At 44.4% G+C, this 22,304-nt stretch overlaps 1 protein-coding gene across 1 annotated transcript in view; it reads right to left on the bottom strand.

The window, feature by feature from the left end:
* LOC138741575 (glycoprotein endo-alpha-1,2-mannosidase-like protein) overlaps positions 1–22,304 on the bottom strand; it is a 44,810-nt gene that overhangs the window by 11,182 nt on the left and 11,324 nt on the right. Inside the window, exon 2 of the mRNA XM_069895831.1 lies at positions 10,765–10,874. Within this exon, the coding sequence (XP_069751932.1) occupies positions 10,765–10,874 (110 nt within the window). The remainder of the gene's footprint in view (positions 1–10,764; positions 10,875–22,304) is intronic.

Raw genomic sequence — 22,304 nt, 5'->3', positions numbered from 1 at the left:
TGCGATAATGACTGCCTTCTCTGCTCCTGTGAAATCTACGACCATCCAATTCTTGTTCCTTTTGGGTCAGAGTTCACAAAACACCACAGATTGGCATCAAATTAGTTTCCATCAGTTTTAGGCATGTGGATGGATGGAGGAAACAAAGTTGGGGAATTGGCAATGTCAGTCCTGCTTTTGAGGTAGGGGTAGGGGTAAATATTTGAAGCTAAATATGTTAAAATAACATATTTTAATCTAAATAGTACAGCATGAGCACCTTAAGTGAGTATGGTTTTAATGGAGTTCCTGGCTGTAGTTAGAACAAACTTGGCTTCTAAGTATTCTCACAAAATTCTAAAATAAATGTCCTTGTATTTTTCCAATAATCAGTCGTTAACAACTGTGATCCATGTTACCATTTGATACATTTTACTCAAAGTCCTATACAGTAGGAGAAGGACTTCCATACTTTTATCCCCATCCTTGATGACCAATATTCCATTTGTTTTGTTAACAACTTGTTAGCAACCTATATGCTATCTTTCTGAATTTCTTGTTGGTATATGTTTCAAGTTGGTATGTTAAATTACCCCAGGGTAAGTAGACGACAGAAGAATTAGGAAGTTGTCGGGCATGTGAGGGCGAAAAGATTGCAGGGAAATAATTGGGGAGAACAAAACTGATTGGATTGCTCTGGGAGTGGAAGTTACTGATTTCTGATACACTTTGTAATGCTGATTATACTACAGGTGAAACCTTGTAATGGACCCATGTGCAGATTTATGTATAGTATCTCATTGTATTCAACAATATCATCATTTCTACATTAAAAAGCAATTTAAACAAATTATAATTTTATTACTTTCAGAATTTTTCACATACAGAATGATTTTCTGTGAATTTGCTTTATTTTTGATCACAAAATGATAAAGTTTTGCATAACGAGCAGGAATTCTAAAATAATTCCTGGTATTCTGGTTCTTGGATTTCTCTGCCCTACTGTTGGCTAAGATTAGGTGTGGCACCTGTCTTCTGGACATCGTGCTGCAAAGCGGAAGAACAGATTTCTACTCGCTGGAGAAAACTGAAGAGAGAAGGGACTTGGTGTGTGGCAATTAGCAAATTTGTCAGCTGTGATTCAGTGGTGGCCATGCTGAATTAGATGGTTGTGAGCACACATCTGGAGAATTGAACTGAGTCTCCTGCACAGTATTAGGGAGTGCTGCACTGTCAGAGGTTCTGTCCTTGATAAATTCATTGAAACAAGGCCTCATCTAGTACTTCTGATGAATGTAAAAAAATAATCACAAAGTTTTTTTGGAGCTGTCCAGGAGAGTTATGTTAGCTGTACTGCTCAAAGTTTGATCTCAACAATACTGTCAGAAAATTAAGAGATTATCTGTTTGTATTTGATTATGCTGGTCACCATGTGTTGCATATTACACCATTGGCTGCAATGTGCTTTGGGGTGCCACATAAATGCAAATTGAATGTCTGCTTTAAAGGGCATAGTTTTATCCACATGCCAATCCATCCTGATCATCGGGATAACCTCAATTTGTGTATTTGGTTGCAATGTGTGCTTTCTGAAGTCCTGATAACCAATGGTGGTAAACTGCAGAAGTTCTAACTGCCATAAGCAGGAGAATACATAAGGGCAACATGTGAATATTAATATATCAGAAATGCATGTTAAATTAGAGGTGTGTATTGTGGTGGCTTGCCACACAATGGGCGAACCGGATTGCGGGCAAGTCCACGCCAGATCTGACTGTGAGAGTTTCGGGTGCAGGTCAAGTCCACAGCCTGGTGGCTAGCATCATAAAGGTCCCAGGAGTCGCAAGCTTTATCATTTTGTGATCAAAAATAAAGCATTTATCGGGTTCCAAGGGATTTAAATGTATGTGAGAGTTCTATTAGTTGGTTCAACTCACTTCCAACTCTCTGTGGTTCTTTCACTCACTGCGTGCCTAGCTATAGTATGAAGATAATATATTTTCACCTAAGCATGTTGCAAAGGTTTTTTTACTTTATTTGAGTGTGCAGAAGGAGTTTTGTACCTGCTGGCTGAAGTATCTACTCAGTTTCCATATCCAGCATTGAAACTGAACTCGCTAATTAAAATGGAGATTCTAAATAGATTGCAGACTGAGTTCAGGTCAGAACAGCTCATTAAATAAGAATGTGGATCTGTCAACCAAGTGAAAGCATCTTTGCTCAACTCATTCCCTGTTTGTCAGGCTAATAAACATCAATTTAGAATAGGCCTGAAAGAAGCAATAGACTCCTGTGCCTAATCACAGCCCAGAAAATTAATTAAATGCTTTAATCGGCCACAATGCATTGCTCTTCCACAAGTGAAAGGAAAATTTCAGGGCTTCAGCTAGCAAATATTTTTGACAAAAATAAAAGCTAATACTAAAGTCTGCAGAGCAATTAATGATAGTTAATGGCCATAGGGACTGGAAGTTGATCATATTATTGATGTATTCGTACATTCTCCATTTGCACCAAAATACGAATTGATTTAGATCTTTACTCATTTCTATCTTTTTTTTTAATTTAGAGCTGTGCATGTTAACAAGCCAGCACTACCCAATTACTGGTATCCCACATGTGGTGAATTAACCCACGCTGACACAGGGAGAACATAGAAATTCCTTGCAGACAGTGGAATCCCAGGTTGCTAGTGCCCTAATAGCATTGTACTAACCAGTACGCCCACAAATTTTAAAATGTTTTTATATATCAAAACTGGAGCTAATGTCTCCTTTAAACTGACTTTTTTTGTCCAATTTTTTTTCAGTGAAATGCAAGAAAATGGTGATGCTAATTTCAATTGTCACAAGGGTTCGATTTCATCTGTCAATCATAGAGGATGAAAGTCTCAAATTTAATGATTTTTCTTGCCGTGCTTCCAATGCCAATTCTCATTGGGTCCTTTAGCAATACATTCCTCATGAATCATGCACAAAATAAATCTTAACCATAAAGCAATTCGGCCTTATGAGGATCTATCATCCACTGAGCATTTTAATTGTAATGCTGTTTTACTTATTCTGCTCCATTCACCCAATTAATCAAGTTTTAGGTTCCAGACATCACAAGGTAGAATCGTTATTACTTTCTTGCAGGAGCTAACAAGGAAGAGAATAGGATCAAGTGCAAAGAAACATCTAATGGAAGTATATATTAACCACTTCTGGACAACAGAAAATGCTGGAGAGACTCCAGCATTATTAGCAAAGGGAAAGATACAGAACTGACGCTCCATAAAGGACACGGTTTGACCTGCTGAGTCTCTCTAGCATTTTGTGTTTTTACTTCAACCAACGGTGTCCACAGATATTCGCGATTTACTTCTGGACAACCTCTTTTCAGAGGACAGTCGTGGCCTCAGAGGGGTCACAAATGAGATTGATTCAAATAGTGAAATGGACCAGGACTTCAGTTATTTTGCGATTAAATAGATAGTTGGCAATCACTAACAGGACTTAAAAGTATACTGTAATATCTTTTTTAGTAAATTAAATATGCAAAATAAAATTATTCAAAAATAGTCTTCCTTATTCTTGTGCACCTGAGAAAAGGTAAAGAGACTTCTTATGCTTCTGAAGTTGGTCGATCTGTTTTAATAGGGGCATGGCTAGTTTTAAAAGCAGCGATTCATAACCATAGAACGTTACAGCATGGAAACAAGCCCTTCAGCTTATCTAGTCCATGCCAAACTATTTTGAAAATTAAATCTTAGGCTAGAGTTATCTACGATTGTTGAGGGGTTTTTTTTGGATTTAACTCACTTTATAACACCCCAATCTTTTGGGTTGGCTTGGCCAATGTTCACTGGAGTGTGCCGATATTACTGATGTAAATAAATGAACTTAACCAAGGCCAAACTATTGAGTGAAAGCAAGTACAAGGATTGAACTAAGCAACCAGGTGTGATGTCAGGAAGCCACAATAAACAGAAAAGGAATGCTCAAGTTTGGACTGTGGCCCAAATGGACATTTCAGAACCGAGACCAATGGAATTTTGTCGGATGAGGAAAACATAGTAAAAGTTGGTAAATGGAAATGATGAGACAGACTCGCCATAGACGAACTGGAATGGCAGACAATGAGTTCCTATGTTCTGTGAAGCAACCATCATTCATCTTGTGAAGACAGAAGCTAATTATCCAATTGCATTTTGCATTGCCTCAGTGTTTTGAATTTGAACAAATGCTGACTGAATTGTTGAGAATATTCCTAATTCTTTAAATGAAGCAATTTTACATAAATGTATATTTCATTAAAGTTTTTTTTAAATTTCCTTGTAGCTTATGCTTTTCTTTTGATAATCTTTCTAATTGATCACCTCTGAAAATTGCCAAGTTAAATAACTGCAGTGACATATTTGCATAATATGGTAACCATAGAAACTTTCCACCTAATTTGCACATCAAAACAATGATGGATTAAATTCAAGAAAAATACTTTGAGTTCCTGTCTTAAATGATGTGTGCAAATTAGAGGCAGGGGACACAGTAGATGGCAAATGCAAAAAGTTGGCTGTTAACATCTGGAAGTAAGAACTCAAAAGAGAGAGTTCATTTTTTTGGTGCAGAGAGAAAGAGGGGGGGATGGTACAATACAATAATAAAGGAGGGGAAGAGGAAAACCACACTCTACAAAAGGAAGCTATGCTTGCATTTTGTGAAAGTATCCAAACCTAGACAACTGCCCAATCTTTTCCTCCATTTCCACATATTGTGTGTTGAATATTAAATGCCTCGAAACTGGATGGCATAGTTCTATTTTATCACCACTGTCTAATGTAAAATCAATATAATCTGGAATCAGTTGTGTTTGTGAACATTTCTGGTTGTAGCTTTGCCAGTAGCAAAACTGGATTGGGTTTTTCTGGTTGCAATCCATGCTACTTACTGCCCCAGATCTCTTCCTAGTGTCAGGAATGTAGCCTGAAGAAGGGTTCAGGCTGAAACGTCGACTGCCCTTTACTTTCCATGGCTGCTGAGTTTCTCCAGCGTTTTAGTGCACTGCATTAGACCCGTATCTGCAGATTTCTTGTTGATCTCCAATGAATTGAAAGAATTCAGTTGTTAATGACTTCCTGGCATAAGTTGGTACTCTGAGATTCAGGAAAATGACTGGTTTTGGATAGTCACAACCCCTCAATTCTGCAAGTGAATGCTAATATTAAGGGCCACGTGGCTCAGAACAGGACATTTCACAAGGAAGGCCGTGCAAAAGTCACTGGCAAATGCACATACACATCTCCCCCAACTCGGACTACACCCGACCTTTTTATAAAGGGGAATGACTATGAACTTGAGTGGGTGTCTTAGTGGTCCCTCTGCCCATGGAGAGGATGGCCAAGTTCTCTTGCCTCAAGAAGCACAGTCTCTCCACTTGGGCCATCATCCTACTCCTGTTAGTTTCTGCCTCGGTAGAAGGTAGAAACAAAGTAACATTTTTATTACACATTTATAGGCTGATCTATGTGTGAAAGGTTTGGAGAGGGGCAGGTAAGAGGGGATAATGGGATGTGTGTTGAGTGTCATAATGAATCAATGCTATGAATTTTCTATGAATTTAATAACCTAACTTTTAAGATTAAATATTGTATCTTATAAAAATGTATACACTCTGTACTCTTAATTTGTAAAATCCAAAATCTTAACTTTTTATAGCCTTATCTACTTATTTTTGATCTTCCAAGTACTTAGGTATTTTCAGGTCATGGTCACCTCAAGGTTTTTGTGGCCTTTCTACAGTCTATATCACAAGATCGGAAGACATAGGAGCAGAAATAGGCTATTTAGCCCATTAATCGTGAGCTGCTCCATTTTCCCACTCAGCCCCACTGCCTGGCCTTCTCCCCATAACCTGGGATGCCCTGACTAATCAAGAACCGAGAACCTTTTTGTTATCGTGCTTCTAAAACGTAGAACACAAAACTTCGAAATCTACAACATACATGCCCTTCGGCCCACGGTATTGTGCCGAGCTAATAACCTACTCTAACAACTGCCTGGAATTTACATACTTCATAACCCTCTATTTTTCTCAGTTCCAAGTACATATCTTAAAAGATTCTATTGTACCCATCTCCACTACGACTGCCAACAGCTCATACCATGCACCCACTACTCTCTGTGTGAAGAACCCTACCTGCACCTTAACGTTATGCTCCCTTGTGTTAGCCATTTCTCTGGCCATCCACATGATCATTGCCTTTGATTCTTTTACACACCTCTATCAGGTCATCCCTCATCCTCCTTCGCTCCAAGGAGAAAAGACCAAGTTCACTCAGCCTATCCTCATAAGATATGCTCTCCAATCTTGGTAGCATTCTTGTAAACCTCCTCTGAACCTTTTCTATAGCATCTCCATCCTTCCAGTAGTGATAGGACCAGAACTGAACAGAATATTCCATGTGGGGGTCTAGAAGGTCTTGTATAGCTGCAACATTACCTCGCGCTTCTTGAATTTGATCCCATGGTTAATGAAAGCCAACACGTCGTACGCCTTCTTAACAACAGCAGTGTGAGTGTCCTATAGACATGGATCCCAAGATCTCTGTTTGTCCGCACTGCTTAAGAGTCCTCCTATTGATATTGTATTCTGCCTTCAAATTTGACCTAACAAAATGAACCACCTTGCACTTTTCTAAGTTAACTCCATCTTCCACTTCTCAGCCCTGCTCTTTGTTCCTTTGTAGCCCCCGGCAACTGTTGAGACTAACCCACAACACTACCAACTTTCGTGTCATCTGCAAACTTATTAACATACCCTTCCACTTCCTCATGCAGGCCATATATATAAAAATCACAAAGAGGAGGGGGTTCCAGAACACATCCTTGCAGAACATCTAGCAAATTTCACTCCGTTCAAACCCTTCACTTTAAGATGGTGCCGATCAATAGTAGGAACATTAAAAGCACCTATCACCACAACCTTAGTATTTTTGAACCTTTCTAGAATCTGCCTCCCTCTCTGCTCCCCTATGTCCCCGTTATTACTGTGGAGTGGCCAATATACACCTGGTGAGTTATTGCCCCCTTCCTGATCCTTTTACCCATAACGACTCAGTGGACAATGCCTCCACTACTTCCCTTTTCTGCAGCCGTGATTACTATCACTGATCATCAATGGCATTTCCCCACCTCTGTTACCATCTACTCGGGCCTTTTTGAAACATCTCAAGCCTGGAGCATTCAGCAGCCATTCTTGTTCTGAGACAGCCTTTGTAATGGCCACAAGATCAGAGTTTGGTTAGATTGACCCACACTCTGAGTTTATCTCCTCTATTCCCAATACTTCTTGCAGTAAAATAGACACCTCAACCCATCTATCTGAGTGCATCTTTGCTTTATCATCTGCCTTTCATTCCTCACAGTCTGACGACGCCCAGCATCTACTTGTATATCAACTGCCCAATTCTCTACCTCAACTCACTGGTTCCCACCCCCCGCCAAATTAGTTTAAACACTCAACAACAGCTCTAACAAACCTGCCTACCAGGATATTGGTTTCTCTCACTACTACACCCCCCCCCCCCCCCCCCCCCCACCATGTTCAGGTGAAGCCTGTCCTTTTTATACAGGTCATTCCTTCCTCAGAAGAGATTCCAATGATCCAGAAATCTGAAACCCTGTTCCCTGAACCAACTTCTCAGCCATCTATTTATCTGCTATATTATCCTGCTCTTGCCTTCGCTAGCACATGGCACAGGCAGCAATGCAGAAATTGCTCTACCTCCACATTCAAGTTTCTTTTGTGTCTTCTTCAACCTGTTTAAAATCTTTTATAATTTCCTGACTGACAGAATTTTGTGCTAACAGTATCATTTCCCAGTTCCTGTCCATATCGTCTCTCCATCCAGATACTTAGGCAATCTTTCCCTCTAATCCAAACAATAGAACTTTTGATTCTTGTCCATTATCCAACTCAGTGGTAACTGATTTATTTCCACTTACATGCTGTGTTCATGCTTTTTCCTGAAAATCATTTAGACCCAACCTAAAGCAATCATCTTTAATCAAAAAATGTTTTTTAAAAAAACTTATTTGTCAAACACATCTTGCCAATTTACCTTTAGTCAATATAAAATGAGTTGCTCTTGATTAAAGCATGATGCTCATTGACTTCAACGTAAATTCCAAGAATTTCCCACCCACTAATATTAAACTCACAATGTGCTATTATCTATTTATTCTTTTCCTTGATCAGAGGTGTCATTCATCATTTGCATATTTGAGAAATATGTTTAGTTTCTGATCTATGTAATTTGAACATTTCAGGAATGCATTGTGGATGGAGCCTCTAATATTTCCTTACTGCCCTTCTTTCGCCACCTCAGAATCCAGGGAATCAATTCTATCTTTTCAGATAGACTTTGCGTGATTTTACCAGTCTAAAGAATGTCCAACACCTCAGCATTGGTTATTCATACACGAACGACCAAATCTCCATTTCTTTACATGAGTTTAGACCACATACCGGAAGTGTGCTTTTATGCATCATCGATACGTTCTATTCATTAGCCCGTTCTTCACAGAATGCGGGCATTCTGGGACATTTACTAGGGGTCTAGGAGGTAAAATGTCAGAACGGGAATGGCACCCTCATTCCTATTCCGAGCTTTTTACATAGCATGCATTCTGTAAAAATGGGAATAATTTCCTGGAACGCAGCGGCTGTGTTTAAAAAAAAAACATAAACGGTGGAGATTAGCCCACATTAAACTTGACCAACCAGTTCAGAACTTGATTCTTGTCTATAAGTAAACAAAGAGAGGCTGGAGGGTCTCAGTACATCTGGCAGCATCCACTGAGAGAAATGGTCAGTCAACATTTTGGATCAGGACCCTTTAGTCTGCTGACTCCCTCCAGTTTCTCTTTGTTCAATCAGGGCTCCAGCACCTCCAGATCGTGAGTTTCAATTGTCTATATGCATAGCCCCCTTTATACCACCTGACCCTCCCCCCCCCCCAACCTCTCCTCCCACCCTTGTCCACATCCTCTATAAATATTCATGAAACTTTTTCATGTATAATTACTTTGCCCCTTTACCTCTTGCAAGATATTTGTAAGGAAAATAGGGGTAGAGTTATATGATTTGCATTATATTTTGGCCACAAGAAGAACTTTTAGAAGTGCAAAGAGGTGGCTGTGCAGTGCATTAGTTTGCAGGTAAATCACACTGCATCTGAGTATGTGAGAATGGTGAATAAAATCCTAATTACACATTCACCATCTTTGTTGCATTCATCTGGCAACAATTGCACAAAACAGTGCAAAATAATTTTGCAAATCATATTTATGAATTAAATGATACCAATTTGCAAATCCTCACAAATCCTTTTGTAATCCTCGTCCATTCCCTTAGTACAAGCTTTCCAAGTGCTTTTGCTTGTCTTTGTGCTCCTGCACAGTCTTGTCCTAGTGGCTGCAGCATGATTCGTGGAAGACTGCTGAATTTTGGCAGACACTCTTGGTGGTTGACTTGAGAAGTGAGCTCCAGCAGGTTGGTAATTGAGGTAATAAGCTATGCTGCTTGGTGGGTAACATGGACACTCATGAGTGTGGGTGAAAATGCTACCGTCCTGCAAATAGGTTGAGTTCCATGGAATCATTGCAACCCCTCTGGCCTGTGCCACTTGTTAAATTGCTTTGGAACTCTGCCCATTTTAGGCTGTATCATAATGCTGGCATGAGTCACTACAGAGCACAAAGGTTGGTTGGCTGATGCTTGTTCTGCAATGAAAGCCTTTACATTGGTCGATGTTGGTTGACTTCACAAGTGTGGGAATGGATTGGCTTCCATTTTCACTTTGGAAAGGATTCACTCCAAGCTCAATATGACACTTGCTGGGTGCAGATTGAATTGGCAGAGATTATTAGTAGATGATTGCTGGGGTGGGTGACCTAGCATGTGAGGGATGGGGCATGTTGAAATGAGCAGTGGTAGAGCATTTGGTTGGATATGGAGCTTGAAGATGACCATCTGAGCGAGGTCATTCACTGTATTCATATGCTGGGAACTTGATTCACATTGACCACATCCGAGTTCACCTCACCCTAGCGAGGTTTACCTGCTTGCACTTTTTTCTGAAGGTGTTACTGAAGGGCCTTCAGATCCACTGCATATACTGGGGGGAAAAAAATCTTACTTTCCATCACCTTCATCAAAAGATCATGGAGCCACAGACAGACACAGGCCCTTTGGTCCAACGAGACCGTGATGACCACCAACTACACTAACATTGATCCCATTTTTATTCTCTCCATGTTCTCATTACCTCTGCTAGATTTTACCACTTGCCCAAACACAGGGGCATTTCACAGTGACCAATTAATCTACTAAACCATGTTTACGGTTTGGGGAGCAAATTAGAGCATTCCTCGCAGGCAGCACCACTGAGGTCTGGACTGAACCCAGGTCTCTGGCGCTACGAGCCAGCAGCACGACCAGGTGAACCACTGCACCACCTGCTTTCCTTTAACGTGCATCCCTTGCGGCTTCTCAGGAAAGATGATTTATCTGCAGAACAACTCTCAATAGCCGTCATGAAGCTTTAAACTATGCAGAAACTTAAATCATCCTGGACTATGGTATACATCTGTTTCACTGCATAGGTGGCTTATTGTGGACCATCAAAATCACAGCTAATTTCCACTTCCATTTTAAAAAAAATCTTCTCATGCAACTATTTTAATTTCTCTTTTTGCTTCCACATTGCACATATTAAAATCTAAGAAAGACAGAGAGAATTACCTTGAGACTGTAACTTTCGGCGGCATCCAGTATGGAAGGTACGAGGTCATCCACTGGATCACTGTAGTCATCTTCTACTCCAGAAGGGTACCAGGACAATATTAACACTCCTGGAATTGGATGAGAGGAAACATACTGATGGTGGCACAGAAATTAAATTAGCAGCTTACCAAACAATAACTAATAATCTTGTCTTCTTTTGGTTCACTGTTTGATTGAACAATGATAATATTTATATGGCAATATTAACATTAATTTTCCGCTGGCTGATGTTGGGCACTGACCAATGTCCAGAGATTTTTAAGGCATTGCCTGCATGATGGCCGATGTCTTGACAAACGTTTCTTTGGGTTAGCTGGATGGAAACACATTACTGTTCGTAAGAGACTTCCAACTAAAACCAGACTTCACTCGATCGAGGCCATCGATATGAGGTGGAGTCTCAAAAAAAAAGGAGCCTCTATCCTCAAAGACCCCCACCTCCCAGCCCATGTCCTCTTTACTCTGCTACCATTGGGAAAAAGGTACAGGAGCCCAAAGATGAGCACTCATCTTCTTCCCCGCTGCCATCAGATTCCTGAAAAATCAAGGAACCCAAAGCACTGCCGTACTTTACTGTGCACTATTATTTTAATTTTTTAAATAGTAATCTCATAAGATGGTTATAATATGAAAGTTTGTTATGTGATGCTGTCGCAAAACACTGAATTTCGTGACCTGTTCACGACAATAGATTCTGATTCTGCAGTTTCTTGCTGAAACAGTGTAAACTACGGACACTTAAAAGGGACAAACAATGAGAAGCTGCAAGAACCTAGATTGTATACCTAAAATGGATGAGAGGGGGGGGGGGGGGTGGGGGGGTGGCTTGGGAGGAGGAAGGGGGGGGGAGAAAAAGTCACTGTAAATGTGTGAAAAAGAAAAAGTGTATATCATGGCTAATGTGATTTATGGTGTGAAAAATAAAAAATTTAAAAAAAAGAGAAGCTGCAAGGACTCAGTAGGTCAAGCAGCATCTGTTAAGAAGTGGTCAGCCAATGTTTCAGGTATCGTAAGTATTCTTCATCAAGACCTTATCCCGACCCAAAACGTTTACTGACTATTTTCTCTCCACAGATACTGCCTGACCCACTGAGTCCCTCCAACTACTCATTGTTTGCTTGAAGATTCCTGCATCTGCAGTTCTTCTGTTTCTCCCACTCAGCTTTATGCACACATGCCAGATCGTAATTCATACAATAGAGATAGACTCTGGATTGCCAATTTGATTGCTGATGTGGTGGGGATCAGGGCCAGCAGTTTGAATAATGAATGAGCGAGGAGGGGAGAATCAGCGGTTTAAATAGTACTGCTAGGGGAATTGTGTGGGGGAGTGGCATCTGTTTGTTTGATTTGGGGTCTAGACTTGGCAGTCATACATGGTTTTTAGACTGCAATGTCGGGAAAATCGCGGAAAAAATTAACATAATATCTGCCCGTGTGGTGTAAGGTAAAACATCATGAGATGGGAATGTGTAAGGAGTTACCCTGTGCAGGGCTGTAACAAGATGTGAATGCATCCTTGTACTTACAAGATAAGAGAGACATTGATGGATTGAGAGGCAGGAAGCTAGCAGGGAAAGGATAGCAACAGTTTTAGTCATTGGACAAGTAATGATATGATGATGTTCTAAGCACGTATCCAAGGGTATAAAAAAATCACCATTTTGCTGATAACGGCAGAATGCATTCTCCGACTAACATTGTTAGTTGCAAGTGTTACAATCCGGTAATAAAGAACAAAGAACCCTGATTTCGACTCAGTCTGGTGTTTGTCTCACTCATTCATGAACAAAGCAGACCTAACAGTGGTCATTCACATTGGGTACCATTTTAGACTGCAAGTACCTGAGTACAACAGTCCCGGGGGTTGGACATGCAGTCGAGTGGATGACCGACAACAAATTTTTCCAGTAAGATTTACACTGCAGGCTTCCTTCAAAAATTTCCAGGGGTCCTGCAGGATAAATTGCGGTGCAGGAATTGACTCCAAATTCCTGCACAATACTTTTTAGACTGTCCCTGTCGTGGCAAAATTCCTTAATTGTGCCGTTACGTGCCTGCAGTCTAAAAATCATAATTGAAATTGAAGGATCAGAAACAAATTGGGGGTGGGGATAGGAGGTGAGCTGTTGATCAACCTGACCCCAGAACCAGCAACCACTTGAAGCAAAGTCAAGAGTGGTACCCAATGAATCTGTGGAAGCTCTCTGGCTTCAGAATCCACAAGTTGCAGTTTGAAATCACCCTCCAGACGCACTTACCACGTAAATGAGTTGGCACTTCTAGTACAGAGGGAATGCTGTGTCTTTTGGATGAGACATTAGATCATTGTCATTGTACTACAATGAAGACCTGAGCAGACCACACTGGTGCCTTGGCTAAAATCTATCCTTTGATTAGCTTCACTAAAAAGCAGATTCAGGGATTCCTATCACATTTCTTAATGATGTGAAAATCTGCTGCAAGTTTTCCAAAATGCAATTGTAATTTTACTTATGTGGCGACACACCACTAGGCAGGCGAACCCGCCCCGCTTGTAATCCACAAGGCGGGGCAGCTGGCCAAAATGGCGCCTTCGGGGGTTTCCCCTTCTTCTCAGCACAGGGCTCAGAAGTCCGCGCTGGGGGACCACGTGACGCCCGGGTGACATCATCAGCGCCCCCCAGTGCAGTTCTCAGCCAGGTCCGGGCTGGGAGTATAAGTCTAGGCCAGCAGCCTGCAATAAATCAGTTCTGCTCACGGAGCTCAACCCATCTGGTTGTGTGATCTTTCAGTAGTAGTGTAGCTGGCACTACAATTGGTAACCCCGACTGGTTCAAACGTCTTTGAACCAATCAAGAGCGAACCTGGGATCAGTGCTATAGCCATCAAGCTGCCTGACTTCTGGGTTCAGGAGCCGGAAACCTGGTTCGGCCATGCAGAGGCTCAGTTTCACCTCTGCCAGATTTCATCCGACATGACCAAATTCTACCATGTAGTCACCGCCCTCGACCAGGCCACCGCCAAACGTGTGCTGGACCTCATTCAGGACCCACCCACCGAAGACAAATACGAGACCATCAAGCGAGTGCTCACCAGATCCCTCGGACTATCCAGGCGCCAGCGTGCTGCTCGGATGCTGCACCTCGATGCCTTGGGGGAGAGGTCCCCGATGGAGCTGATGGACGAGATGCTCGTGCTCATGCCAACTGCCAACTCTTAGAGTGCATTTTCATCGACATCTGCCCGAGGACATCCGGCCGTTACTGGCCCAAGAGATCTTTACCAACCAGAAGAAGGTTGCTCAGAAGGCCCAAGAGCTATGGCTCAAGCGATTCCCGGAGGGCTCGGTGGTCCAGCGGGTCAAGAGGCACAGGCATGACCATGCCAAGCCCGCCCCTAGTGCTGCAGTAGAGCATCCGGCCCATGCAGTGACCACCAAGAGCATAACCAGGGGCAAGGCATCCGTTCCAGGCCTCTGCTTCTACCACCAGCGCTGGGGAGGCAAGGCTTGAAAGTGTCATCAGCCCTGCTCATTCCTGGGAAACGAGCAGGCCAGTCGCTGTTAATGGCTGCGGCGGCTGGCCAAGGAAACAGCCTCCTCTACCTGCGGGACTCAGTTAGCGTCCGGCAGTTCCTTGTCGACACTGGGGCCCAGATCAGCGTCATCCTATCCAGTCCAGGAACCTCCCCTCAGTGCGGCCAACACAACAGAGATCCGGAAGTATGGAGACAAGACGGTCCACTTCCAGATCAGCCGACAAAAGTTCTCGTGGAGGTTCACCATCTCGTCCCATCCAACCGCCATCCTGGGTGCCGACTTCCTCCTCGCCCACGGGCTTCTGGTGGACATTCAGGGTAGGCACCTGGTGGATGCCCGTATTTTTCAGGCCGTTCGCCTCGACGCCTCCCGCACAGAGCAGCTGCGGATGGCCACGATCAGCACGCCCAGAGACTAGTTCTAGCGAATCATGGACGATTTTCCCACCCTCCTCAAGCCACAGTTCTCCGCTGCCTCACTGCGCCATGGGGTGTTCCACCACATCCATACCCAGGGCCCACCGGTTAACGCCAAGGCACGCCGGCTCCCGCCTGACAAGCTCCAGGTGGCGAAGGAGTTTTCACATCTGTTGGTGCTGGGGATCATTTGGTGGTCCGACAGCCCGTGGGCCTCACCGCTCCACCTGGTCCCGATAGCCTCCGGCGGCTGGCACCCCTGCAGAAACTATTGACGGCTCAACGAGGCGACAGTTCCTGACCGTTACCCCATCCTTCACATCCAGCACTTTACGGCCAATGTGCATGGGGCAAGGGTTTTCTCCAAGGATGACCTGGTATGCGGGTATCACCAAATCCCGGTGCACCCTGAGGACATAACCAAGATGGCCATCATCACCCCCTTCGGCTTGTTCAAATTCCTTTGCATGCCGTTCGGGCTCCAGCGCCTCTTGGACTCAGTGGGCAGAGATCTGGATTTTGTCTTCATTTACTTAGACGACATCCTCGTTGCCAGCAGGGATCGGGCGCAACACAAGGTCCACCTGTGCACCCTCTTCTCCCGGCTGGCCAACTTCGGCCTCACCATCAACCCAGCCAAGTGCCAGTTTGGGAGAGTCCATGTAGTTCCTCAGCCATACCATCACGGGCGAGGGAGCCATGCCCGCTGCTACGAAGGTCTCCGCTATCAAGGAGTTTTCTCGTCCTGACAATCTCAAGGGGCTGCAGGAGTTTGCGGGTATGGTCAACTTCTACAACCGATTCATCCCGGGAGCTGCACACGTCATGCAGCCACTATTCACCCTTACCGCAGCCAAGCACAAAACGCTCACCTGGAACCCAGAGGCCTGCAGTGCATTCGAGGCCACCAAGGACGCCCTCGCGAAGGCTAACATGCTCACCCACCCACACACTGACCTGCATATGGCACTCTCCGTCAATGCTTCTGCCACAGCCATCGGTACTGTCCTGGAGCAACAGGTGAACAGACAATGGAAGCCGCTGGCATTCTTCAGCCAGCTTCTCCGCCCACCAGAGCGCAAGTATAGCGTGAGTTACTGGGCGTGTACCTGGCGGTATGGCATTTCCTATATTTCTTGGAGGGGAGGACTTTTACCATCTTCTCTGACCACAAACCCCTCACCCACGCACTCGCGATGGCGAAGGACCCCTGGTCGGCCTGCCAGCAGCGTCACTTCTCCTTCATGTTGGAGTTTACCCCACCGACATTCAGCACAAGGTGGGGAAGGACAATGTGGTCGCTGATGCACTCTCGCGTCCGGCCATCTCGACTTCGACCACCTCGCCCGGGACCAGGAGTCCGACGAAGAGACATGAGCCTTCAGGACTGCCATCACGGGCCTGCGGTTCCGAGACCTCCCGACTCCGAGTGGCAGAAGCACCATCCTATGCGATGTCTCCATGGACACCCTGCGGCCAGTGGTTTCCCAGCAGTGGCGCAGACAAGTCTTCCACCACATCCACGACCTTTTGCACCCGTCCATCAGGTCTACAGTCTGGATGGTGGCAGAGCGGTTCGTCTGGCACGGGCTACAGAAGCAGATCACGAGCTGGGCCAGAACGTGCACCCATTGCCAGATGTCCAAGGTACATAGGCACACCAGGGCGCCCGTGCAAGAGTTCGAGCTCATCTGGGAACGGTTCAGCCACATTCACGTGGACATAGTCGGGCCCTTACCCGTTTCCCGGGACAACTGTTACTTGTTCATGGTGGTGGACTGCACCACTTGTTGGCCTGAGATAATCCTGATGCTGGACTCCTGCTCCCGAGCGCTGTTGCACAGTTGGGTCGCCAGGTTCGGCATTCTGAATCACCTCACCAGCGATCGGGGCATCCAGTTCACCTCTGCGCTCTGGGCACAGCTCACCAACAGGTTGGGGATTGAGCTACACCGCACCACGGCCTATCACCCGCAGGCCAATGGGCTGGTTGAGCGTCTGCACCACCACCTTAAGACGGCACTTATGGCCCGCCTCACCAGTCCCGACTGGGTGGACGAACTGCCTTGGGTGCTCCTGGGCATCCGCTCCACGGCGCACCGCTGGCACTTCCTGGTGAGTTCATCAATGCGCCTCATAACCGCCAGCGGTCGCCGCATGAGCTGCTTGCCCACCTCCGGGCCCACTTGGACTCCTTCGGATCCCCACCGCCGCCCAGACACGGCACACGGCCATCTCACGTCCCCAGCGAACTGGTTTCCGCAAACTACATTTTTATTTGGCGGGGCTCGCCTGCGGCACCTCTGCAGAGACCTTACGAGGGACTATACAAGGATGTCCAGCATTCAGGGTCGACGTTCACGCTGGACATTGGCGGCAGGCGGGAACTGTTTACCGTGGACAGGCTGAAGCCAACACACCTTGACCCCACCGAACCAGTGATTGTGGCCCAGCCTAAGAAGCGAGGCCGCCCAGCTAAAAAGGACATTGGCGCTGGTTCTGGGTGGGGGGGGGGGGGTGCTGTGTGGCAGCACACCACTCGGCAGGCGAACTGGCCGTGCTTGTAATCCACCTGGCGGGACAGCCAGCCAAAATGGCGCCGTCAGGGGTTTCCCCTTCTTCTCAGCCCAGGGCTCAGAAGCCCGCACTAGGGGACCATGTGACGCCCAGGTGACGTTAGCGCCCCCCATCGCAGTTCTCAGCCAGGACCGGGCTGGGAGTACAAGTCCAGGCCAGCAGCCTGCAATAAATCAGTTCTGCTCACTGAGCTCAACCCGTCTGGTTGTGTGTTCTTTCAGTAGTAATAATCATTAATTATTGATAACCTGTTTCAAGATATTCCAATATTCTGAAAATCACATAAAAATTGAACTTTTTTTGGATTCCTGATGGCACAATGGAAAAATAATATTCCCTGTAACTTTGTCGATATTTTGATAACTGAACTTGTCCAAAGATTCTTCAACAAACCATTGCTTGAGGAATAGTAGTAAAATGGCTGGTATCCGACACCTATGGGAATTGGTATATGCCGGATAAGTGAATTTTCCAATTCCTTGTGATTGCCTGTTGTGTGACTGGCAAACTAACCACTAGGGAGGCTCCAGTTTAAGCTTCTGTATTTTTTGCCTATTTATTTTCTGCAATCTTTTTCCCAGTTGCTTGAGGCTGCCACTTGCTTGAATTCCAGATAGCGGGGATTTTACTGTTTTATCTCATGTGCTCCTGATGCATCAGAGGCACAAGGAAGACTTACACTGGAAACAACCATTCTCATTTCTGACGTGACCAGGAACTGGTCATCGCAGTTTCAGCTGGATCTCCTGCTACCATGCACTCTTCAACCCCTTCCTGTCAGGGAGAAGATTCACCACCAGGTTCAATTTCAGTTTCTTTCCTGCCATTATCAGAACGCTAAAGTAGGAAAAACTATGTTGCCTTTGCTTTGTAACTCTTCATTTTGTCGTGTAATGTTGCACAATGTATGAGATGTGTACTGGTCTGCTTGCAAACAAACTTCTGTCAGTTCATCCTGATACGTGTGACAAACATGAACGTGGTAAAAGCCTGCGTACTGCAGTTCACTTTCTACTCCCATGGCATTATGTCAAAGAGTAGGGCAGCACTCTCAGTGCTTAGACAATATCTATTCATCAATTAGCTTCCAACTTTGTGAAAACCTGACGGCTGGATTTCCTACATGACTGTGTTGCCTACATTTCAAATGTACTTCATTTTCGATTCAACAGGTTGAGAAGTCGCGTGGAAGTTTAGAAATGTCTGTTTTACGATGAGATTTTCTGAGGCTTTTCAGAATACACTTCAGTGCACTTTGCAGTGAGGTATGGCAGTAAAAGCAATTTACATTGCAACACTGAGCTTTGTTTTCACAGAGCTGTTTTATGGTACTGCAAGTGAATGCTGACTTAGGGTTGTAGCGGTGTTCAGCTCATGCATTAACATTGCCAGCATGGTTTTCAAATTATGCTCTTTAATTCAGCTGGGAGCCTCACGGCAGTTTATGGGCCAAACCAAGTTAATCATTGGTCTTTCTTTAGGAAGCCCTGCAAAGACCTACATCAGTATAAAAATTATTCTCTCTCCACATCTGCCACTTGCAGCCAACTTGGAAGATATAATTTTTTTCCCTGAGTAAGGGAACAAATCGTTTACTTTGAAAACTGTTTCCCTTAGATCCACAATTACAGGACTTGACAAACCCCAGAAAGCTCTGACCCTGAGGAGCACAGAATAATGAGGCATTGGAACTGATTAGTTTTCTTCAACAATAAATAAATGCATTTGGATAACTGCAAATAGCCCACATGGTGTTAATTAACCATATTAAATACCATCGTAAGAAACTTCAGAGAAATCCTTGTATCCGCCCTATTTATTTGGACCACTCGTAATTCTAATGGACGAAAAATTTCAAGAATATGATCGAAATCTTTATTCAGACCTTGAGTGACAGTCACAGATACCTGATAGAGTTTAAACCTGGTGGGAACGGAGGCCCCAGAAATGTATACACGGCAGGAACTGAATCCTGGCTGTTTAAACACACTGATGACTGAGAACCTTGGAGTTTAAATGCGGCCAGAAGGGGGATGTCAGGTGTTTAAGCCTTACAGAAATTGAGGGCTGGCAGAAAGGAAAAGAAGAGGGATTGATCCATGAATAATGAGATCATTAATGTTGTAAGGATTGATACTCAAGATATAGAATCAGTTTATGTGGCACTACCAGTTCCTCAGCTGCACAGGCTGGGATGCTGATAAGTAAGAGGGATTATATAAGATTTCAAATCTTCCATAATCCCTCTTACTTATTAGCATCCCAGCCTGTGCAGCTGAGGAACTGGTAGTGCCACATAAATTGATTCTGTATCTTAAGTGTCAATCCTTATGACCTTAATGATCTCATTAATTAATGACCCTTCTTCTTTAAGGGCATCAGAAATAGGAGCAGGAGTAGACCATCTGGCCTTGGAATCTGTTCCACTCCTTAATACTTCGGCAGCAGATAAGCATATCTGTAGTCACGGACAGGACCCTACAATATATGTTGCCTTCATGGTAGCAGGGTCAAAGATTTCAGTGAATGAACATGGAGCATCCTGAAGAGGGAGGGAACACAGATAGACGTTGTGGTCTACTGGTACTAATGGTGTTGGAGGGAAGAAGGATGACCTCCTGCAGACAGAGATGAGGGAGGCAGAAAAGATGCTACCAAACCAGATCTCAAAGCAATAACCTCTTGGTCACTGCCAGTGCCGTGTGCTGATGAATACTGAAACAGGATGAGTGTGTGGGTGGAGAGATGGTGTAGGAGGCAGAGCTTTAGAATCTGAGGAATTGGGATCTCTGCATGTCAGACTGGTTGCACCTCAACACGACTGCAACCAGTAATCTCATTGGGTTGGTGAAATGGGGTTTGGTTAGGTGGGATGAGGTAGGGTGGGGGGGGGAGGTTTAAATTAGCCTGGCAGGGGTAGGGACCCTAGGGTAGAATCAGAAGGGAATAAACCTAAGGTGGAAATAAAAAGGATTTTTGATCTGGGGATATTTAGGACAGTAAACAGGGATAGTAAAAAACAGGGAAAATAACCTTAAGTGCTTCACCATTAGATTGGAACAAGGAAAAGCAATGATTAAATTGAGGTCTCGTCCTGAATTCCCTACCCTCAACCCTGGAACATATGGATAACAAAAGACACCAATGTTAGCCTACTCTTCATTGTCGACAGCACGACCTCAATGTCATTGTGCCACATAAACTCAGCCCCAAACTCTGAGACTTTGGCCTTGGCACCCTTTCTGCAACTGCATCCACGTCTTTCTGTCCTGAAGACTGCAATCAGTGAGGATTGGTGTTAGCACCTCCTCCATGATCATTCTTAGCACCAGTGCCCCTTAAGGGTATATGCAAACCCCCCCCCCCCATTTTGCTCCCTGTACACCCACAACCATATGGCCAACTCCAACTCCATCCATAAATCTTTAGATGATACCACCGAGACAGTCTGGTAATAACATCGGAATATAGGACTGAGATAGAGGGACTAATGGCATGGTGCCAGGGAAACACCCACTCCCTCAATATCTGGAAGACTAAGGAGCTGGTCACAGAATCAGAATTTACTGTCATGAACAAGTCATGAAATTCGGTGTTATTGCGGCAGCGTCACAGTGCGAACATTCATATTATGGACCATCTTACGACATTACTATATAAAAATAATAATGTGCGAAAAGTAAGGCAGTGTCTTTAGTTCATTGATTATTCAGGAATCTGATGGGAGCGGGGAAGAAGCTGTCCATGTGCCATTGAGTGCTCGTCTTTAGGCTCCTGTACCTTTTCCCCAATGGTAGCAGAGTGAAGAGGGCATGGCTTGGGTGGTGGGGTCTTTGAGGATAGAGACTGCTTTTTTAAGACACCGCCTCATGTCGATGTCCTCGATGGAGTGAAGTCTGGTGCCTGTGATGCTGCAGGCCAGGTTAACAACTCTATGGAGTTTATTCTTGTCCTGAAAGTTGGCACCTCCATACCAGGCAGTGATGCAACCAGCCAGAATGCTCTCCACAGAACACCTGTAGAAGTTTACGAGAGGTGACATACCAAATATCCTCAGACACCACACAAAGTACAGCTGCTGGTGAGCTGCCTTCTTTGTGATTGCATGATTGCATCAATGTGGAGAGACCACAAGAATGGTGGAACTCACTTTCGAAAAGGCCTTTAGAAAATCCAAATATACATCTGCTGCATCTCCTTTTTCTAGCCTGCTTGTGGTCTCTTCAAAAATTTTTAGCTTTGTCAGACAAGATTTCCCCTTAAGGAAACCATGCTGACTTTGGCCTATCTTGTCATGCTCTTCCAGATACTCTATAACCTCATCCTTGACAATGCACTCCAGCAACTTCTCAACCACTGATGTTAGGCTAACAGGCCTATCGTTTTCTTTCTGCTGCCTCCCTCCATTTTTAAACAGCAGAGTGACCTTTGCAATATACCAGTCCTCTGGATGCATGCCAGGATCTATTGATTCTTGGAAGATCATTACCAATGCTTCCACAATCTCCATATCTTCTTTCAGAACCCAAGGGTGCATTCCATCTGCTCCGGAAGATTTATCTCCCTTTAGACCATTCAGCTTCCCAAGTACCTTCTCTCCGGTGATCATGACGGGGCTCACCTCTCACCCCTGATACCCTGGTATACTGGTAATTTCTTCCACCATGAAGACTGATGCAAAATACTCATTTAGTTCTCTGTCATCTCTTTGTCTCCAATTATAATTTCTCCAGTGTCATCTTCTATCGGTCCTATATCTCTCTCGCCTCTTTTATTTTTACTCAATATACTTAAAAAAGCTCTTGGGATCCTTTTTGATATATCATTTGCCAGCTTCCTTACAAGGTTCATCTTTTCTTTCCTAAGGACATCCTTAGTGCTTTTAAAAGCTTTCCAGTCCTGTCTCCTTCACTAGTTTTTGATTCCTTGTATATCCTTTCTTTCCAGTCCTGTCTCCTTCACTAGTTTTTGATTCCTTGTATATC

This window comes from Narcine bancroftii, chromosome 8, assembly GCF_036971445.1.
Source record: "Narcine bancroftii isolate sNarBan1 chromosome 8, sNarBan1.hap1, whole genome shotgun sequence".
Taxonomy (NCBI): Eukaryota; Metazoa; Chordata; class Chondrichthyes; order Torpediniformes; family Narcinidae; genus Narcine; species Narcine bancroftii.
The sequence above is the reverse complement of the archived record's forward strand: the minus strand, read 5'-3'. Positions and strand labels throughout refer to the sequence as shown.